Source organism: Labrus mixtus, chromosome 11, assembly GCF_963584025.1.
Source record: "Labrus mixtus chromosome 11, fLabMix1.1, whole genome shotgun sequence".
Taxonomy (NCBI): Eukaryota; Metazoa; Chordata; class Actinopteri; order Labriformes; family Labridae; genus Labrus; species Labrus mixtus.
The window spans coordinates 17,507,841-17,526,620 of NC_083622.1; the positions used below are offsets into that span (position 1 = coordinate 17,507,841).

Consider the following 18,780-nt stretch of genomic DNA (forward strand, 5'->3'; position numbering starts at 1 on the left):
TACAGGATTAGAGAAGGGATCCAGAAGAAAAACTAAGACTGTGGTATGGAAGCGATTAGTGATCAGAATTCAGCGAGCTGCCCTAGTGTTAAAGATTCACCCCGCCACCCATCGTACATCAGTACTGCGTGACTGTCGTCCACTTTGCCAATTCGTTTTCGAGTTGGTTTGAATTCTGATCACTTTTTAGCACGGAAAGTTTGAAAACGAAAAGCCAAAGACCTTTTAGTTTTCATTTGAATGATGTCATACAAAATGCATACATAGAGAGTAAAAGTATAATGCAAACTGGATGACTGAATATTCATTTTAAATATAGGTCAAATAATGCACCTATAATCTGAAAATTAAAACGTGTTTCTGTTCCTGTATTTTCATTTTAAAATTAGCTTTTTCATTTGAATTATGATACTGATTTAGCGGGGCATTTTTTGAAAATGATAAAGCAAATGTCATTTTCTTCCTCATTTTAATTTAGTCAAAGAATGTGCATTTTGAAAGTTGCAAGTTGAAAACTAAAATTCAAATTAATAGATAGATAGAATAGATAAATTAATCATCATTTTATTTTTGAGTCAAATAATACACCCATATTCTGAAAGTTAAAAATAATTTCTGTTAATGCATTTGAATTTTCAAATTAGCTTTATCATTTGAATTCTGATCACTAATCGCTTCCATATAAGAAAGGTAAGTGAGTATAATTGATTCAATTAAATGTGAACACGTTTTATTTGTCCGGGGATCCGGCCGAAGATTTCTGTCTTTTAATAAGGCAGTTTTTTCTTACCACTGTAACTTTTGCTGCTTTGCTAAAGTGCTCATGATGGATAGGCCGGATCTTTGTAACATAGCAATGAGTAAGGTCTTTTACCTGCTTTTTGTAACATAGCAATGAGTAAGGTCTTTTTACCTGCTCTTTTGTAAAGTGTCTCGAGGTAACACTTGTTATGAGTTGACGCTATACAAATAAAAATTGATTGATTGATTGATTGATTGATTGATTATTTGTAGTTTTTTTTGGGTCAGAAATATCTAAAGGGGGTCTGTAAAATCCTGTAGTTCTGTTTCATCTATAATTCTTTATTTTGACAGAAGCTTTTGAGTCAGAACAAGGAAATGATGTGTGTGAAACATCAGTTAATTGACAGCTCTACATTTAAAGAGAAGCAAAGTAAAGTAAAAATAATAGCAGAAGTCAATAAATAATAGTATGTAAAAAAACATTGGGAATAAAAAAAATTGCCTCATGTTAGTCCTTGTCCATGTCATTATAGCTCATTTTATTTCAGATGTTTTTTTTTCCTGGACGTCCTATGACTCTTTTATTAACAGCGTTGTGGTTTAATGGTCTCTTTGCAACTTCACACATTTAGAAGTGATTTCACTGATCCGCTCAGAAAACAACCAAAATGTCCAACTCATCAACATTTAAATTTAAGCTAACATTATCTATGTTGTCTGTTTTCACATAAGGTTACTGTTAATGTGTTTAAATATGTTGTGCATGTAATGAGATCATGCCTCAACAAACTCCACAAGATGATATCTAAACCGTCTTTATTCTTACTTCCAGATATACACCACTGTCATCATCATCATCATCATCATCATCATCATCATCATCATGGTTGGCATCATCATAATCATAGTCAGCACCTTCAACAACACCACACTCAACATCATCACTGTGTTACCATTATTAGCTGTTTTTTTTTCTATTCAAAAGCTATAGCTGTGATAAATACAAAATAAAACATTTGGTCCTTAAATGTATCATCTAGGCAACATGGTATCAAGGGTTAAGACAAAAGTGCCTTGTTGCTACCCACACAAAACATCAAACATCACTGGAAATGGCATTGAAATAGTGTTGGAGAGCAACAGAAGGAGCAGCAAAATGAACATGAGGCTGATGGTAGCACAGAGCAAAGCGTCGCGGAAACCGAGAGAAAGGGAGAGAGTGTGTGAACGTCAAAGAAACAGTTAGCCACCAGGGCTGTGAAATCAGATGAAAGGCTGTGAGACAGACAAGAGATGAAAGACTGAGAGGCTGAGGGTGAGAAAGCATACAACGGACCCACAAAGAGACACATATTTACAGTATAGGTAGATGGAAGGGACAAAATCAAGAAAGCCACAGTGGACTGAAGAGCAATATTGTGTGTTGCACAAAAAAAAAAAAAAATTTACAGAGTGAGAGTGAACACATAGGTTTAAAAGTTTAAAAGTTTTGTCTTTGTTCAAAAACTAAACACCACACACCTTAGACAACAAAACTACCAGTGGACTGGTCCTAATTTTTCAAATTCATATGAATATTGAGTTCGTAATGATTTTGAAACTCTATATATTTATATTATCATTATTCGGATGAGAAAATATTACACTTTGGTGCAGAATGGGAGGCAAGAGGGAGTTGGAGCTGGAAACCATTCTCTCTTGTATTCATCATATTCAAATGGAAGCCATTTTTCTCTGATGGCGTCCTAAGGATGAGAAACTCAATTGTTGTTAAAAATGTTATTATATTCTGCTGTGAACCTGGTTGAAGTCAGTTTAACATTGGGGATCCGGCAAATCATCATTAAACTAATTATGATTTGTAAGCCAGCAATTAAAAAGATTATTTACAACAAACAAAAAAGTATAATCAGGCCTTATTTCATGTTAAAAACACATTTGATAAGTCATTGGTTATGGTAAGTAAACAGCTAATGTTAGCATTTAACCACTTGCCAGAGAAGAGGACTGTAACTTTGTTTGGCGTTTATTTAATTACCCCTAGTGAAGGACAAAATCTCATCCTTATTCTAACCAGATACGCAGCAGTGGTTGTCAGTCAGCTTCGGGGACAAATTCAAATCAGAAGTCACACTTCAATACACATGAGTCATAGCTAACACATTTTTAATGTTGTTTTCGGCTGTGGCCTGTTATCTTTTCAGATTTTGATATTTCTTTTCAGCTTACAAATTGGAACACAGTAGTACAGTATTTTAACATCATTTGAGGTTATCACCCTGAGCATGATCTTTGAGAAATATGGAATAAATGCTGTTGTCTCACATTTTTTATTATCGTCAGGATCATTTGTTTTGTCACATTTGAAAAGCCTCACTTGTTTTCACATATTGCTTTTTGTCCAGAAAATGGAGGCTTTGAACTTGAATATTTTCTGACTCAACTGTTGCTTCTATCCCATTTTCTGCGTATATTGTTTCCACCTCAGCTCCCCTGCTTGCTCCAACAATCGCTCACACAGATACTGTATGTATGTATACATTTAGATGTATTTTGGACTCTTCTGTCGCCAGACGCTTTAGTCTTTTTCTTAATCGATGGCTTGGTGGAGAGTCACATGAACACCTGATGTTCTAAGACAATCACATCCTAGAGTGAATGCGAACAAGATGTACCTGTCCACATGAGATCATTTGATGTCTGATGCCAACTCTGGTAAAACTGTATATGCATGGCTCATCAACATCCTTTAAGACTGCTTCTGTCTTACATGTTGGCGAGAAGTGGAGAAGTGTCTTAGTTCCTCTGGTATCTGAGGGTCTTTTTTACCACCTTAAGAGGAGGTGTTGTTGGCAGGGGCGGCTGCATGTGCTGACTTGTTAGGTGTAGGGGTGGATGCCTGAGAAGTATTGGCAGGTGTAGAAGGTGATTTCAGTTTTGATGAGTGAGTAGGGGCAGCTGTGGTAGGTAATTGTTTTGGGGATTGGGAGGAGGCGGATTGGATACCAGGAGAGGTAGGGATGGCAGAAAGGGTGTTACTAAGAGAGGAGGGGTTAAATGAGCTTGGGTTTGGGCTTAAAGTTAATGAGGATGACGTTGTCTTTGTGGATGGTTTGTTTGAATGACTTGAGCCCGAAGAAGGGCTTACAGTAACGAAAGCAGGGGTTTGCTTTACAGGATGAACTGAAAAAGTAATTTTAGTTGAAGGACTGGTGCTAACTGGTGTTGGGGAAGGAGACGCACTTTGGTTTGGGGTCAGAGGTGAGGCCTGTTTTGGGATCTGGCTCAAAGTCGGGCCTCTGGAGACAGAGGGTTGGAGAGAAGTTGGGCTCTGGGACTTACTTAGGGGGAGGACAGGTGTAGCAGGGGTCGGAGAGGAGAAAAGTGTAGGGGTGGGTGTCTTTGTGGGAGTTACAGGGGTAGCTGTTAGGGTCGGAGTTTGGGAAGGGGTAGAAGAGCGGCTGCGGAGATTGGGAGTTGATATTGGAGAAGGTATTGGGGTGTGGTTAGGACTCGAGCCAGACAATGGAGAAGCAGATGGAGGTGTGTTTGATGCTTTGGCCCGCGGGCTCTGGGGATGTGGTGGAGAAGAGCTGGTCAAGGGTGAAGGTGGAGAAGAAGAGGTAAGAGACGACTTGGACCCATAAGTTTGAGGCAAAGGAACAGGGCTAGAAACAGAAAATGGAGGTGGTGTGGAGGAGGGAGAGGGGGAGGATGAGCGGGGGGAGGGTGCTGGGATGGGTTTGGGACGCGGAGTTGATGACAGCAACAGTGTGTTTGTTCCTGCTGAAGAAGGTGTGGAGCAGATAGGAGGAGAGGAGGAGCCAGAGGGAGTCATTGAGATTGGTTTAGGGCGAGGGGTTTGGGAAAGAATAGGAGACAAGGGGGTGGGTGTAGGAGAAACAGTGGCAGAAGAGAGCTGAACCTGCTTTGGAATGGAGGAGGACGGCAACAAGGCAGCGGGAGGCAGATGTGCAGCTATAGGTATGGGTAAAGGTTCAGTATGAGAGGCAGATTGTGTGCTGGTGTTTGCAGCGATAACCTTTGCTAAAGTGGGCGGGACTGGCACTGTGGCATGTGCTTGTGCATTAAATGTTATATTTGCAACTAGCTGAACCGGGTTGTTCGATGTCAGCATTCCCGCACTGCTTCCCCTGGCTAACTGCCCTGCCAGAAAGGGAGCTGCAAGCAAATTCCCACCAGAGGCCTTCCTGTGAAGGGGCGGGTGAGGCTGCAGTCCAGCCCAGGAGCGGTGAGGCAGAGTGGGCTGTGAAGCAGACAGCAGCCTGGCTTCCTGGGTGAGTCTGCCCAGTGCAGGCAGACCCTGAGAGCTGTTTCCTCCATGACGTAGCAGAGCTTCTTTTGCTCCCTGCTGGCCTGTCGCAGAGGTGCTACCTTCTGTAGGGACACCAGATGCAGCAGGGGGGTTTGTGGTATGTACCTTGTGGATGGATGGAGTTGGTGGCCCTCCGCCTGAAGGGGCTCCCGGTGATCCAGTGATCCCTGTTGGATTATCAGCCTGGGGGCGGAGGCTGTAATGAAGAGTCCTACCCTGTTGGACAGAAGTTGGGACCGAGGGGGCTGGCATGGGTGGAGTCTTAGCGATAGGGGGTGATGTGACCCCACCAGAAGGCCCCATGGTCGAGGGAGAGAGAGGAAATCCTCTCGGGGACAAACCACCCATCCCACCAATTGCCATCATCCCGATTAAAGAGCTCACAGAGGGGCGGAGCGGCTGTAACACAGGGGCACGAGGAGATGCGAGGGGGAAAGTGGAGGAGGGAGAGGGAGAGATAAGAGGAGAGGGCAGGAAGAAAGCACCTCCAAGTGCATGCTGATGCTGCAACTGCTGGAGCTGCTGTTGTTGCTGCTGGTGCATGAGTGTGATGGCTACATTACTTGTGGCAGCAGCTGTCTGCAGAGGGGCATGAACCAGTGGTGCCCAGATGACAGGGCGGGGTCGAGGAGACACAGTGCCACTTCCTCCCATGACTCCACCTCTTCCTGCAGCAGTGGCAGCTGCAATGGCATCCTGCATGGCGGGCATGCTGTCGTGTTTGACTATCTGTTGCACCAGCATGCTGTCACATGAGCCAAGGCTGCCTGCTGCAAGGCCTCCTCCGGCTCCTGGACCCCCTCCACCCCGGCCTCCACCACGACCTATGCTGCCCCCCAAAGAACCAGCCTGGGAGGACTTTCGCAGGAGCATAGAATTCTTTCTCCCTGAAGAATGAATAAGAGAAGATAACAAAAAATGACCTGAGGACTGGAAGTAAAGACAGACAACATATGCTGGAGGAGTCCTTTAAAAGAAGCTCCTTGGGGCTTAAAGTATCAGATACTTTTTGCAAAGTACAACCTTTGCGTTCATGACACACTTACCGATACGGTCCAAGCGGTCAACAGCGACAGTTTCAAAAGCACGCCGCATCATAGGGTGTTCCTCTAACACCTCATTAAAGCTGTCCACACTGAGAGAGTACAGACGACAATATGTATCTGCACGAACACTGGCTGTTCTCCGCCCACGAGTCAGCAAACAGATCTCTGAATATGAGAGGAAAGACAATAGAAGAAGAAGAAAAGAGGAACAACAGAATAGGCAGTATAAGAAAGGCTGTGATATACTGTAATTGACCCCACGCTGTACATATGCACAAACATCTCCCCTTGTCTTCTTATGATGCTCTTTCTTAAATAACTTATACATCAATACAATGCTGCATGTTTTCACCTCCAAAGTAAGAGCCATCACTCAATTTGGTTTCCTTGTTGCCACGGGTAAGCACACCGACTCGTCCATGTTGGATGAAGTACATTTTCCTTCCAACTGTGCCCTCACGGATGATAAAATCTGAAGGCTGGAACACTTCAAAGCGTAGTTTGGTCAGCACGGCAGTCACAAAGTTGGGGTCAGCGTTTGCAAACAGTGGCATGTTAGCCACCAAGCTGCGGCAGTTAAAGCTGACTATCTCCTAGACAATGAGAAAGAACAGTTAAAAAGAGAATAGAAGATTTAAAAGAGAGATTCACTGGACAGATAATTGCAGTTTGTGTGTGTTATTAGTGAATGTATTACCTCTTTGAGAGGCTCACTGAGTTCTCCCAGGATGTTCTCCTCATCAAACATTTTCCCCTGGAAGCGGTGCTCATAGTACTCGTGGATCTTCTGACGAACATCAGCAGGAAGTTTATGGAATGACATGTACTGCTCCACCTGCTTGTACTGCGATAACACAACACACACATGCACAGTTCAGCAATCTGCAAACAGTCTGCGAAATCAGATGGCGAAAAAAATCAAGTCCACTGGTTCCCAATCCTTCCAGCAGTCTTCTGCTTTAAACAATGCAACTTCTCCATATGACCCTTGTATAAAAAAAATGGACTATGTTTATACAACTGCATCTTCAATTAATCCTTAACTCACATATTCAGGGCTCCATATTATCAAGTCTTAATAGTGAAAATGAAATCACACAAGAGGCTTTTTTTTAATCAGTATTTTACATTATTGTGTACATGACATGGAAAACTCTTGTTTCTTTAAATAATGTGCATTTTGTGTTTGCTTGCAGAGGACTAACCAGAATACATTCTGTGTAGAAAAGAAAAAAGCATGTCAAAGTAAAAGAGTTTTCTCTATTCCATTACTCATCTTGAGACCCCTAGAGTTTATTGTATCCTCTTCTTCTATCCTGTGTTGATAGCTCTGTTGATTTGTCTATTAGAGAAAATGTTCAGCAACAGTTTTGATGAGAAATGATCGCTATATTGAGTAAGAGTAGAAAATTCAACCATTCCAGAATAGCAAGCACAAAAGATTTCATGCTTGCTGGATTAAATCAATAGGAGCCGGTTTGATTCCTAGAAATATACAAGGAGAGACAGACTCAGTACAGATGGATGAATGTCATGTTTTACCTTCTCCTGATACTGTCGCCGGGAGGAGTCTAGTGACTGAATGAGAGCGGTGGCGTGGCCGATGAACATGGCATAGCAGGTGGCACCTACGATCATACTGAGCATGGTCAGCCACACGTCAGTCATGCCTTCTGGAGCCTGGGCACCATATCCGATACACAACATGTGGCTCATGGCTTTGAACAAAGCATAGGAGTACTGCACACCCCATGTGTCATTCTGTGCGTGGGAGGCAGACAGAGATGGTGACACGAGGATTAAAACAAGTTTCAAGTGTTAATTAAAAGGTGCGGCAATATTGAACTGTTCTTATTTCAGTCAGGTTAAATGGACTGTTTCCCCCCAGAGGTTCTCAGCCTCACCACTTCAGAAAACAGATGAGATCATAACATGTAACAATAGAGCAATTTATCCGTCAAAACCCGGCAGCAAATCAGAACAGGAAGTTTAACATAACACAGGCAGTAAAAGGAAGTTCAAGTGGATAATTGAATAAGTAAAAGACCAGCCTGTGTGCGCACGTGTTCCTGTTTAAGGTGTCGTGTGAGTGAGTCCAATTACACTAAGATGTTAATGGTCCAACAGATGAGGGAACTTACTCTAGGGAAGATCCCAGCATCAACCTGCTTAGCAACAGTCACCCGGGCAACTGCTGAGAGACATGACTCAGCTATTCATACAACTGTGTATCTGTGTGCATTCATCTGTGTCCATGTCTTTGTGCCTGCACACACGTGAAGAAAATCTCCAGCAGGTCCCCAAGCCTTCATCTGTTTGAGTGTGTTCACACCTCGACATGATCTCTGTTGAGGTTTTGTTTACTTGGAAAATCTTTTTAATTTTTTGTGAAGATGATAATGATGATGATTGTCAATCGAATTCCAACTGGACATGCCAATTAACACAGAGAAGCAGCAAACAATGTGGAATCTAATAAACGTCCTCAGTCTGAACACACACAGATAACCGAACACAGAGCCTGTCTGAATCGCTGCTTCACACTGATGAGAAATAAATGTTTTGCACCTTATTCAAAGAAACTGAGATAGCACTTTCTGCATCACGTTCAGCTAAAACCGAATGTCACCTATTTTCTTCCCTGCACACAAGAAAATGCCATCTGCAGTTAAGATTAAGCCCTGTGTTTCCAACAGAACAGGGGTACATTTTAGTGTATTAAAATAATAAAGAAGACATAGGCCTAGAAACATACAAAATAATTTACTATAACTTCATAACAGGAGACATGCTCCACAAGCATGAAGCAGTGGGATGTAACACCTTGGAATGCAACTGTTAGCAGACACATCTTATAACTGCAGACTGATCAGGTTCTTGATTGGAGCAAGGAGATTTCCACAGTTGGTATAATTTTTTGTGAGAGATTTTTCAATCAAATCCTCTTTTCAGTAACGGTGAATTGGCTGAGAAGCTAGTGATATTCACATTCAACCTTAAAAAATTCCCTAAGCATTCCCTCAAGGCAATCTAACATATCCTGCTCACATCAACATGATGGAAACAAGGGCTACATTTTTTTTTGTGTTTTTAACTATTGATGTTCAACATTTTTGGCTAAAAAAAAAAACTTGCATGACTTTATCCTTTTATCATGCAGATTACTGGTTTGAGAGCTCACCACCATCAGGTTCTTGGAGACCCAGCAGTCAGGGGGGAAGTCCTGCAGCATGGGGACCAGGAATTGTAAACAGCCATCCCAGTGGCACAGCAGCAGCATCATACCAATGAGGTTAACAATCCTCACCATGGCACTGGCAAGGTCATAGGTCATGTGAAAGATCTGAGGAAGAGCAAAAGGAATGAGCCGGAAAAAAAAAAACAGGATACAAGAAAGGGGCAAATAATGGATAGAGTGACTAAGTTCAACCTTAAAACTGGGTTTTAATATTTTAAATCAAGGCGCATTATTCAATGCACAATTCACTTGTTAAATTGTGAAAGAAAAGACTTGTTTTGAGTGATAAATCCAATATTAAATCAGCTTGCTTGTGTTCACATAAAAATCTCTATTTCCTTTTTGAGCTCTTATTTTCTATTTCCTGTTTCTCACCTCCTCCCATTGGTGGATGTATCGAATGAGTCTGGACAAGCGAAGCAGTCGAAGCAAGCTAAGGATTTTGGTAAAGCGGACGATGCGCAGCGCCCTGGCTGTCCTGTAGACCTCAGAGTCCAGACTGTCCACCATGAGAAAGATGTAGTCCACTGGGATGGATGACACAAAGTCCACAAGAAACCAGCTCTTCAGGTACCTCTGACGAATCGCCCTGAGTGAGAGAAAACATGTGAGAGTGCTGTGATCTACATTTGGCTCCCATGAAGGAATTTAAATCAGTATTGAACAGGAACAAAACTGGAACATGGACTGCAACTCTGCCGGCAGCTGGATGTCACCTTTTAACATGACACTCATAGATTGTCTGAAAAAATCCAGCAGAAGGCCAGAGGCGCAAATTGAAATGCTTGTCTTCACAGTAGCTGTATTGATATTGTACAGTATACACACGACGCATAACCAATGCCCTCACCCTTGACATGTAAGACATATACATGTCGAAATGTCTCTGCTCACCTTGGGTCCAGTAATATCTCAGTGTTGTCCTCCTTTATGATGCCGGTCCTGAAGTTTAAAACCAGGTCTACCATGAAGAGAGTGTCAGAGACCACGTTGAATATTATCCACGAGGGTGTGTTCTCGTCTCTAAAGAAAGTGATGCCCACTGGAAGGATGATCAAGTTCCCCATCATCAACATTAACATCACCAGGTCCCAGTAGAATCTAGACAGACAGAAACAGTGATGTTCAACTCAGATTAAATCCTTGATTTGAACACTTTTCCTCTTTTTTTTAAGGAGCCAGAAGGGATCAGAGCATGGAGGCCAACACATTCTGTTCCCCTGTCCTGACTGAGAGGCCACTGTCATCGGACTTCAAATACTTCCATCATAAGGAAGGTAACTTAAAGCATACCCTGCTTAATCAAATGAAGGTCCATAGAACACAGAAATAAAATTGGTTTGTTCTTGAAAGTATAGAAACTGAAATCAAAAAGTTACAAGAAAATATATGTGATGTGGTAAATCAAATGAGAGGCAGGCCTTTTCTAATGACTTTCTAATCTTTACAATTGGATTTCTTTATAAAACCAGTGGAGTCTATTAGAACAAATGCAGGTTTGAAGACATTTTGGAAATGGCCTAACTTGTCAAGCCTGCAGGATACAGCAACGTCTCTGTTGGAAAATATTTAATAAATCATGGGTGGACTTGAAGCAACTTTAAAAATGTATACGAAAACAAAACGATTAGTATTGTATTATTTAATCAATTATTAAATATCTATCTATAAAGTTTACATTGAAAGGTGATTTAGTTCATACAGTCAGCATCCTGCTCCATAAAGTTGTGACTAAAAAAAAAGGAGAGGCAGAGATATCTAGTCATAGGGTCTAGTGTCATTCAAGATCTAAATAAGTTGGGTCCCCATTTGAAATATCACGTCCATTCTGAGATAACCTTGATGACTTAATCAGGGTTTATTTTTTGGAAGATTTAAGAAAGATGTGGAGACCATTGGAGGATAAAATGTTGCATATCATATCAGCTGGGTTGATATTTTTCTTGAAGACTAAATTGCTTTTTTGGAAATGAATGAAGTGACCTTTAAAGGAGAATTTTAAATGTAAATGTGCGAACATTTTTAAGACCTCCTCTTTCACTTCTCCTGTGACCAGCCCCATCATTCTTTCAGCTTATCCTTTAAACATTTCCTTTTCTTGAAAAAAAAGTCATATGTTAATGTTTTTGCTATATATGGTACCTTTTCTCTTTTTGGGCTAGACTTTGAGTATAATAACTTTGGAATCATCCATGATGCTTAATGGTGCCAAATCTTCTTTGTAGCCTTGTCCAAGTGCAGGACTGGTACATATGAATGGTTCAGTTTGATCCTTTGCAAATGCTCGGGCAATTTAGAGAGCATCCTTTATCTTTAAAATCTAAAAATTAGAGCAGAATTGAATTAAGAAAGAGAGACAGACAATGGGGAAGCAAATAATCGTTAACCTTGGGAATATTTCATGCTGGTGGCCATTACTGGATGACATAGCCACAGTCATTGAGATATTGTGAGTGATTAAAGTCTGACAGAAGAGGCGATCCAATCATCTGGAGACGATTCCTGTCATCTTTCTGTCCACTTCCTCTTAATCCTCCCAATCTTTATCCATCACCTCAACCCGGATCAATGACTCGCTCCTCCCTGCATCGTCTCTCTTTCTCTCTTCACTCTGGCTCTGTGAGACAGTACACTCCAGCTCGGTGGTCGATTGCTATTGAGCGCTAATTTAGTAACACAACCTCATGGTGTGACGCTACCGCTAGACTGATGAAGATTAAGTATGAGTCATCATTCTGCTACACACACATACACTCTTCAGCCTGACTTTGTCACTTATACTAGCAAATGTATCACTTCATAATCACTTGCAATAAATACAGGGATTATTTGTCAGCAACACAGACTCAGAGAATCTGTAGCTCAGTCTAGAGAGAGGCAGGCAATTTATTCCTGACCTTGAAGCTACACTTGGTGAATTCTGTCAATCATACCACACTACAAATTGTTTGTATTTTTGTGAGTAAATTATATATATATATAGCATGTTGAATATTTATATATAAGGATATTAAAGAGGCAGAGTAGCTAGTAGAAACCATTGCCACCTGTTGCTATGACTCAGCTAGCCGACAGTCAGGAGATTTTTTTTTTTAAATATTAATTTTTTGACTTTTTGTGCCCCTATCTGAGAGATAGGACAGTGGACAGAGTCAGAAATTAGGGATAGAGAGAGAGAGCGGGGACTGACACACAGGCTGGATTTGAACCTGGGTCGCCCGCCTTGAAGACTACAGCCTCCACACATGGGGTGCGTGAACCAACCACTGCGCCGCCAGCACCCCAACAGTGAGGAGATATTCACTGAAGTTGACAAAAAGTGTAATGGATTAGAATTGCACAACATACTTTTACCCATTTACATTTTAAGTGAGGTTAATGACCCTGTTAGTGTTTTTCTTTCAGAGTAATGCATTTAATTGATTGTTAAACATGTCGATGCACTTTAATCCACCTCTGTGAACTAGATTCTTCTGTGGTTGCTGAGATTTGAATGCTAATTCAAGGTCAGTTTATTGCCAAACAAGCTAAACAACTAAGCAGACAAGAGACAGACATCTTATCCAAACAAAAATGTTTTTCATGTTGGGCTAAATACCAGACGAAGCCCACTTTCTCATCTCTTAACTGGGGATTTACACAGCCCTTGGATGTGTCTTGTGTGGGGTTCATACACACTCATACACACATAGGAATTGCAAATGCAATCAGCGTGGTTTTCCACAGACTCATCAGAATTCCATTTTGAACATTAAGAGGTGTTGCCGGAGAACTGACCTGCATCTACCTGCTCAGCTGTTGACAAACCGAACACTAATTCTACTTTAATTGAGGCCGAGTGTCTCCTGAGAAGCCTCTGATTGGTTACAGTACTTGCTGTTTGCCAGATGTCAGTTCCCAGCATGCTTCCACCCATCATCCTGCCAAACTACAGACAAACAAGCACAACAGCATCCGGCCATTACATAATAAATCTCTGTTCCTATATGTGTTATGTCACCAGCCCTGTAGCTGTACGACTCCTCAGTGGTGACAGCTGAACCGCTTTTTTTTTTTTTCTGTTTTCACCTCTCTCTTCCACTCTGCATGCCTCTTGTTGCTCCAGTGTAGAACTTTTTCTCTTTGAATGTATACTTTAGTAAAGATTTTTCTAATAAACTGGTGACATAAATGGCTAGTTTAATGTCCTCCTGAATACAGCATTGCATTCATTAAGAGTTAAATTGAAGATAAAGCAGGATGTGTTTTAGAGCAGTCTAGCAGTTCCTGTTAGGAGTTTTACCCAGTAATGAAACAGAGACTTATATTGACACTGATAAAGGCCTACTGATGCCTCTACACAACATAAAAAGCAAAGCAGACCGTCAACACAAATTATTATGTCTACATGGCTTATTAATGTAGCTGTCACTCTGTCAGTGAGGTAGGTGTCATACAAGGCAATTAACAACAAGCTGACAAAACAGACTTAAAAAAACACACACATTTTAAAGCACATTAGACCTTTAAAATAAAACTAATTATAAGATTTATTTTGTTTTGTCAGAAAACATACATATGTAAGAGATCCACAGGAGTTGTCAAAGGTGACATAGGCCAAATGTATCTCATTAGCTTTTAAGTCCACTTTAAGTCTCTGTTGAATTTGGATTTTAAATTAATAGGAGGCATGAATTAAGGATGCAATTAATGATCCAAGCGCACAATAGGGATAGCTAATAACTTAGCATTTGATTAACCTTTGCCATTCTTAAGCCCCACCCTCTTTTCCAAATATGATTGCTTCTGGCTCTAAAGAAACAAGATAATGAAAAGCAAAAATGTCCAACTCAAGGATTCAAAACAGCATTCCACAATGGGCAACGTCAGGGGGGCCAAGGCCATGTGTTGAATATGCTTCACTTTTTAATACAGACAGATAATTAGTTTCTTTGAATATATACAGGTGGTGTCTGTGTGCACACATGAAGTTTCACTCAAGGTCAATAAATGGACAAAAACATATAAAGGGGCTTTAGAAGTCATTTGTCTATCCTTCTCTCACAGTCAGGCCTCACTACGTTTCACCTCAGATGCTGCTCCAAAGTACAGGTGCTTAATTGAAAAGTTAGATGACTAAATGATGCATTATGCATACTTAACCTGCATAATTTAAGTATGCCATACATCATTTATTCACAATTCAATTGTTATTCTGCGACGAGCTAATTAGGACTTATAACATTTTTATCTATCTTGGCTATCAGTAAGTGGCTGAAAGGCTGAGATTCTATGAGGAATTTTATTTGTGCACACACCCCTTCACCCATTTCTTAATGACCTCATTCACAGTATACCTCCTGTGAGCAGACTCATACGCAGCACTTGTGAGTGATCATCAAATTGACAGACAATAAGAAACGGCTGTGTTTCACTCTGGTGTGTGTGCGTGTGTGTTAATGTGTGTGTGTGTGTGTGTGTGTGTGTGTGTGTGTGTGTGTGTGTGTGTGTGTGTGTGTGTGTGTGTGTGTGTGTGTGTGTGTGTGTGTGTGTGTGTGTGTTTGTGGGGTGTGTGATCATGTACATAAGTGGGCCAGGAGCTTTGGGGATAAAGTCATCCATTGTTGCTGCAGTCTGTCTGGAGTTTATGGATGCTGTCCCTCCCTCTCTGCTGTCCACCTGCACATTTTTGGAGTTTATTTGTCTCTAAATAAACCAATGAAAAGCATGACAACAAACACTTTACAAGTCAACCAGTGCATTTTAAAGTCTGATAGGATATGTGCAATTTGTTTGTTTGAAATGCCTAACAAGTTGATGTTTTTATCATCATTGGACGACATTCACTTAAGAAACACCAAAAATGAAAAAAAGGTCAATAGTCTTTGTCCCTACAGGTGTGATTGATTGTTGTGCTAATCATTTGAAAGGACATGTCCTTGCATGAAGTGACCAGCAGGGGTGTGTGTGCTGAGTTCATCCTCTGATCAAATTAAAACAAACTTAACATTTTCCCTAATTGACATGGAAAGCATCGCTCGCTGCTTTCTCATCAGCCAAACGCCTTGTGGCTAAATTTGTCCTCTCTATTTGCATACCCTCACCCCTGACTCTGAGACTATTTCTACTGGAAACTAATACTACAGTAAGTATTCATCATCACTTAATTAATTTTACAAAATGGAGCTGTGACACAGCTGCATGGTGTCCATCACAGAGGCACAACTACATCTCTCTCTCTCTCACTGCCTTTGTCATGCCCCCCCCATGGACTTTTCATCCACTCCCTTTTTTCATTCAGCTTTTCAGCTCATCAAACACCCTCTGCTTATATTTCCTACAGAGACTCATTCTCCCATTGCATCTTTGACGTGTTCTCCAATCCTCACACAACTTAATATACTCCTTTGTTTGGTCTCCAGCAATATATACTGTATTTTACTCTGCTGCATGTTTCTGTTTCCTTTCAGATGTTCGCCTCCCTCTTACCCTGTTAAGGCTGATGTGTCTCCCACTACTTTAATTTGTATCAATATGCATCAAGTGAACTCGCTAAAGAGCTCAATTCCACCTTGCTTTCATCCATATTGCAGCTAAAAGAACATTATATGTCTTCTATGCACTACAAGTGGCTCTAGTAATTGAAACCAACATCAGTGTGACAGGCTTAATGCAGAGAAAGCTGTGTGTGTGTATTTGTGTGGGACTCCATACCTGAAGTCACTGTAGGGGTGTATGATCCACGCCCCTGCTGATTTCAGTCTCTCCTGCTCCAGAGCCACAGCCTTGTGGGATCCGAACATGCGCAGGCTGAACTTGTTGACCCCTGGCTGCAGCATGGCTCCAAACTGTCTCTGGATGAAGGTGCTCTGGTTGGAGGCGCTATAGTCTTCCCCATCCAGCCCCATCCCAAACCCCCCCAGTGCAGACTGACCCATCATTTCAGGGGTCCCTGCTGTGGTGTTGCATGCCGTGCTGGTAGTGGTCTCTGGACCAGTAGCCACCACCATCACCCCTGTCCCAGTGGAGGAGGTGGAGGTCAGGGCGGCGCGGGAGGCAGCAAAGCCCACTGAGCGAGGAGGGTGGGCTGCGGTCGAGCAGGAGCTGGGTGGAGGTGGCAGGGGCACTGGGGTTGTCGGGGTGCCTGCTGTCCGGAAGGGAAGGCCATCCCGGGTGGAGGAGCTCATGATGGAGAGGCGGCGGCCACGTCCACTTAAGGAAGAGCTGTCTGCCCCGAACGAGCCCTTCTCCCCCTCTAGAGAGGCCTGGGACAACCTGTAGCCTGGGGAGGGCAGGCTGCCTTTACTGCGCCGCTTTGAGTCCCCTCGTCTGGGGAGGCTGTCACCCCCAGACCCCCCTGCACTACTGGGGGTACCTGCACCTCCAGCAACTCCATCCATCCCAGCTCCAGGGGTAGGAGGAGGGTGAGAATAGGGTGAATATAACCTGTGACTCCCCTCTTAGGAAAACTACTGTTTACTGTATCAACCAGTCTAAATTACACATGTGAGAGGGTTAATGCCAGTCTGAATGTTAAATTGAGAAAGCTTAAAGAAAGTGGTCTCTGTCTGGAGTCATTCTCCTGGAGCTGACAGCTCGCACCTCCGCCCTCTCTCCGCTGATGTGGCCATGCTTACCTCAGTGCCCTTGGAAAAAGCTCCATCCAGACATGAAATCATTCACCCAGCAGCTTTTCTTAACCGGTCCCCTTTTCCTTACAGATGTTTCTCTTCTACAGATGTTGTCCTCCTTCCTCGTCCTTGAAACGTTTCTCTCCCCCTGAGGCCCTCCCTCTCCTTTTTACAGCCGCCGTCAGCGCTCCGACGCCGGTCATACTGGCACCAGATCCCCGGTCTTTTGAAGATAACGAAGCTCGCCGCTCATTTGCCGTCAGTGTCCTGCCTTTGTCGCCTCTGTGGCCAGGCTGCTCATCCAGTTCTGATATTTTCTACACACATCATTTTGCAAGAGATTATTTGAGCGGTAAAGTGGCAGAGTGCATTCATCCGCGGATGAATGACAAGGACACTTGATCCTTTGTCAGAAGGGAAGGGGAGTTAATGGACATAAGGGACGCACATAATGGCACACGCGGGCGCTCACACTCCGAGGCGCACTGATTCATTCTGACACGCGCTGGAAACACGCACACAGAAAAACAGATCGACAGGGACATACAACACGCCTGAAACAAGTCACATTACGCGAAATCTATCCCATGTTTTTCACAGACTCCACGGCACGCTTTCATTTTGAGTCTCCGAATGGAAAAAACAGTCATGATTTAAGAAGCGCCTGCCCGTGACTGAAGCGCTCAGACAGCCAAAGCAGACAGCTCTACAATAGGCGCTGTTTTGTAAAAAATGAAGCCGGAATTAACTTGATCAGATGTTTAAAGTGACGCCCAAAATCAGCTCCAGAAGCTGCCATGTAATCCCACTTCTGCCGACTTTAAATGACATTGTTTCCGGATACAGCTGTGTCCTTTCTTCCCTTTCGCACCGAGGAGAAGAATAGGCTCTATTTTTGGATCATTTTTTCTACAGAGGAATAAGCTGCTCCAAGTAGAACCTTGTAATCTGATGATTCCTCATGCCTCCTTAAAAAAAAAAAAAACTTGTTGAGCGTTTAAGGTTGCTGCTCATGAGACTGGTCAGACTCCAGTATGAAGCAGAAATTCACTCCTCGCTCTGACACATCACACAGAGGTCGAACCAGTACGGCCACAGAGGCGCGCGGCGCATGCAAATGGAATATTAAATAAATAAATGGGCACACAAAGGTTTGAATCTAATCGGCCTGTTGCCATGGCATCCTCATCATACGTCCCCCAAAGGCTGCACGCCCGGCCGGCAAGACGCACGCATCCCTCACAGGTACAGCTCGCGCGTCATCCTCTCTCACCAATAAAACAAGGGAGCGCGTGATGGAGAGTTTGATGATGAAACTTTATTTACACATCGAAGAGAGAACAAGCTTTATAATGTCAAAAGCTTACCTGTAGAAATTATTTCTGTTAATACACAGTTATTAGTTACCCCGAGAAATATGGTCTATAAAAGAGTAAAGGCTACTCGTTTGACCTGTTCTAACTGCTAATCATTTCTCCAACAACAACTAATAGAGACACTGTAAGTACATTAACAAAAGTATTTAAATACAAATTTAAGGTGAATATTTTTCTTTCATATCCATTTTTGCTAAATAGCCTAAGATTATTCATTGTCTAAAGGTTGAAATTATATCGATTTCTTAAGTAAAATAAGCAATTTAAGTTTTTGTGTTCATGAAAAGATAACTTTTTAGAGATACATTTTTGGCACAGGAAAATTATGCTACGATATCTTGATCTTTGTGTTTATGATACATTACTTTAGACAATAAAGCAACACATGAATGCAATATTAATGTCAATCATTAAAGTTAAAAATGGAAGT

At 42.2% G+C, this 18,780-nt stretch overlaps 1 protein-coding gene across 1 annotated transcript; it reads right to left on the bottom strand.

Annotated features, from left to right (window-relative positions):
- Positions 1 to 2,957: 2,957 nt before the first annotated feature.
- Positions 2,958 to 18,754, bottom strand: LOC132983888 (potassium/sodium hyperpolarization-activated cyclic nucleotide-gated channel 1-like). The gene is made up of 9 exons (XM_061050424.1): positions 16,058 to 18,754; positions 10,259 to 10,465; positions 9,740 to 9,953; positions 9,308 to 9,469; positions 7,669 to 7,887; positions 6,824 to 6,970; positions 6,479 to 6,719; positions 6,127 to 6,291; positions 2,958 to 5,967 (listed from the first exon to the last, which is right to left on the bottom strand). Exons 1-9 carry the CDS (start codon positions 16,741 to 16,743, stop codon positions 3,578 to 3,580), a joined length of 4,431 nt encoding a protein of 1,476 aa, XP_060906407.1. The 5' UTR covers positions 16,744 to 18,754; the 3' UTR covers positions 2,958 to 3,577.
- Positions 18,755 to 18,780: the final 26 nt, after the last annotated feature.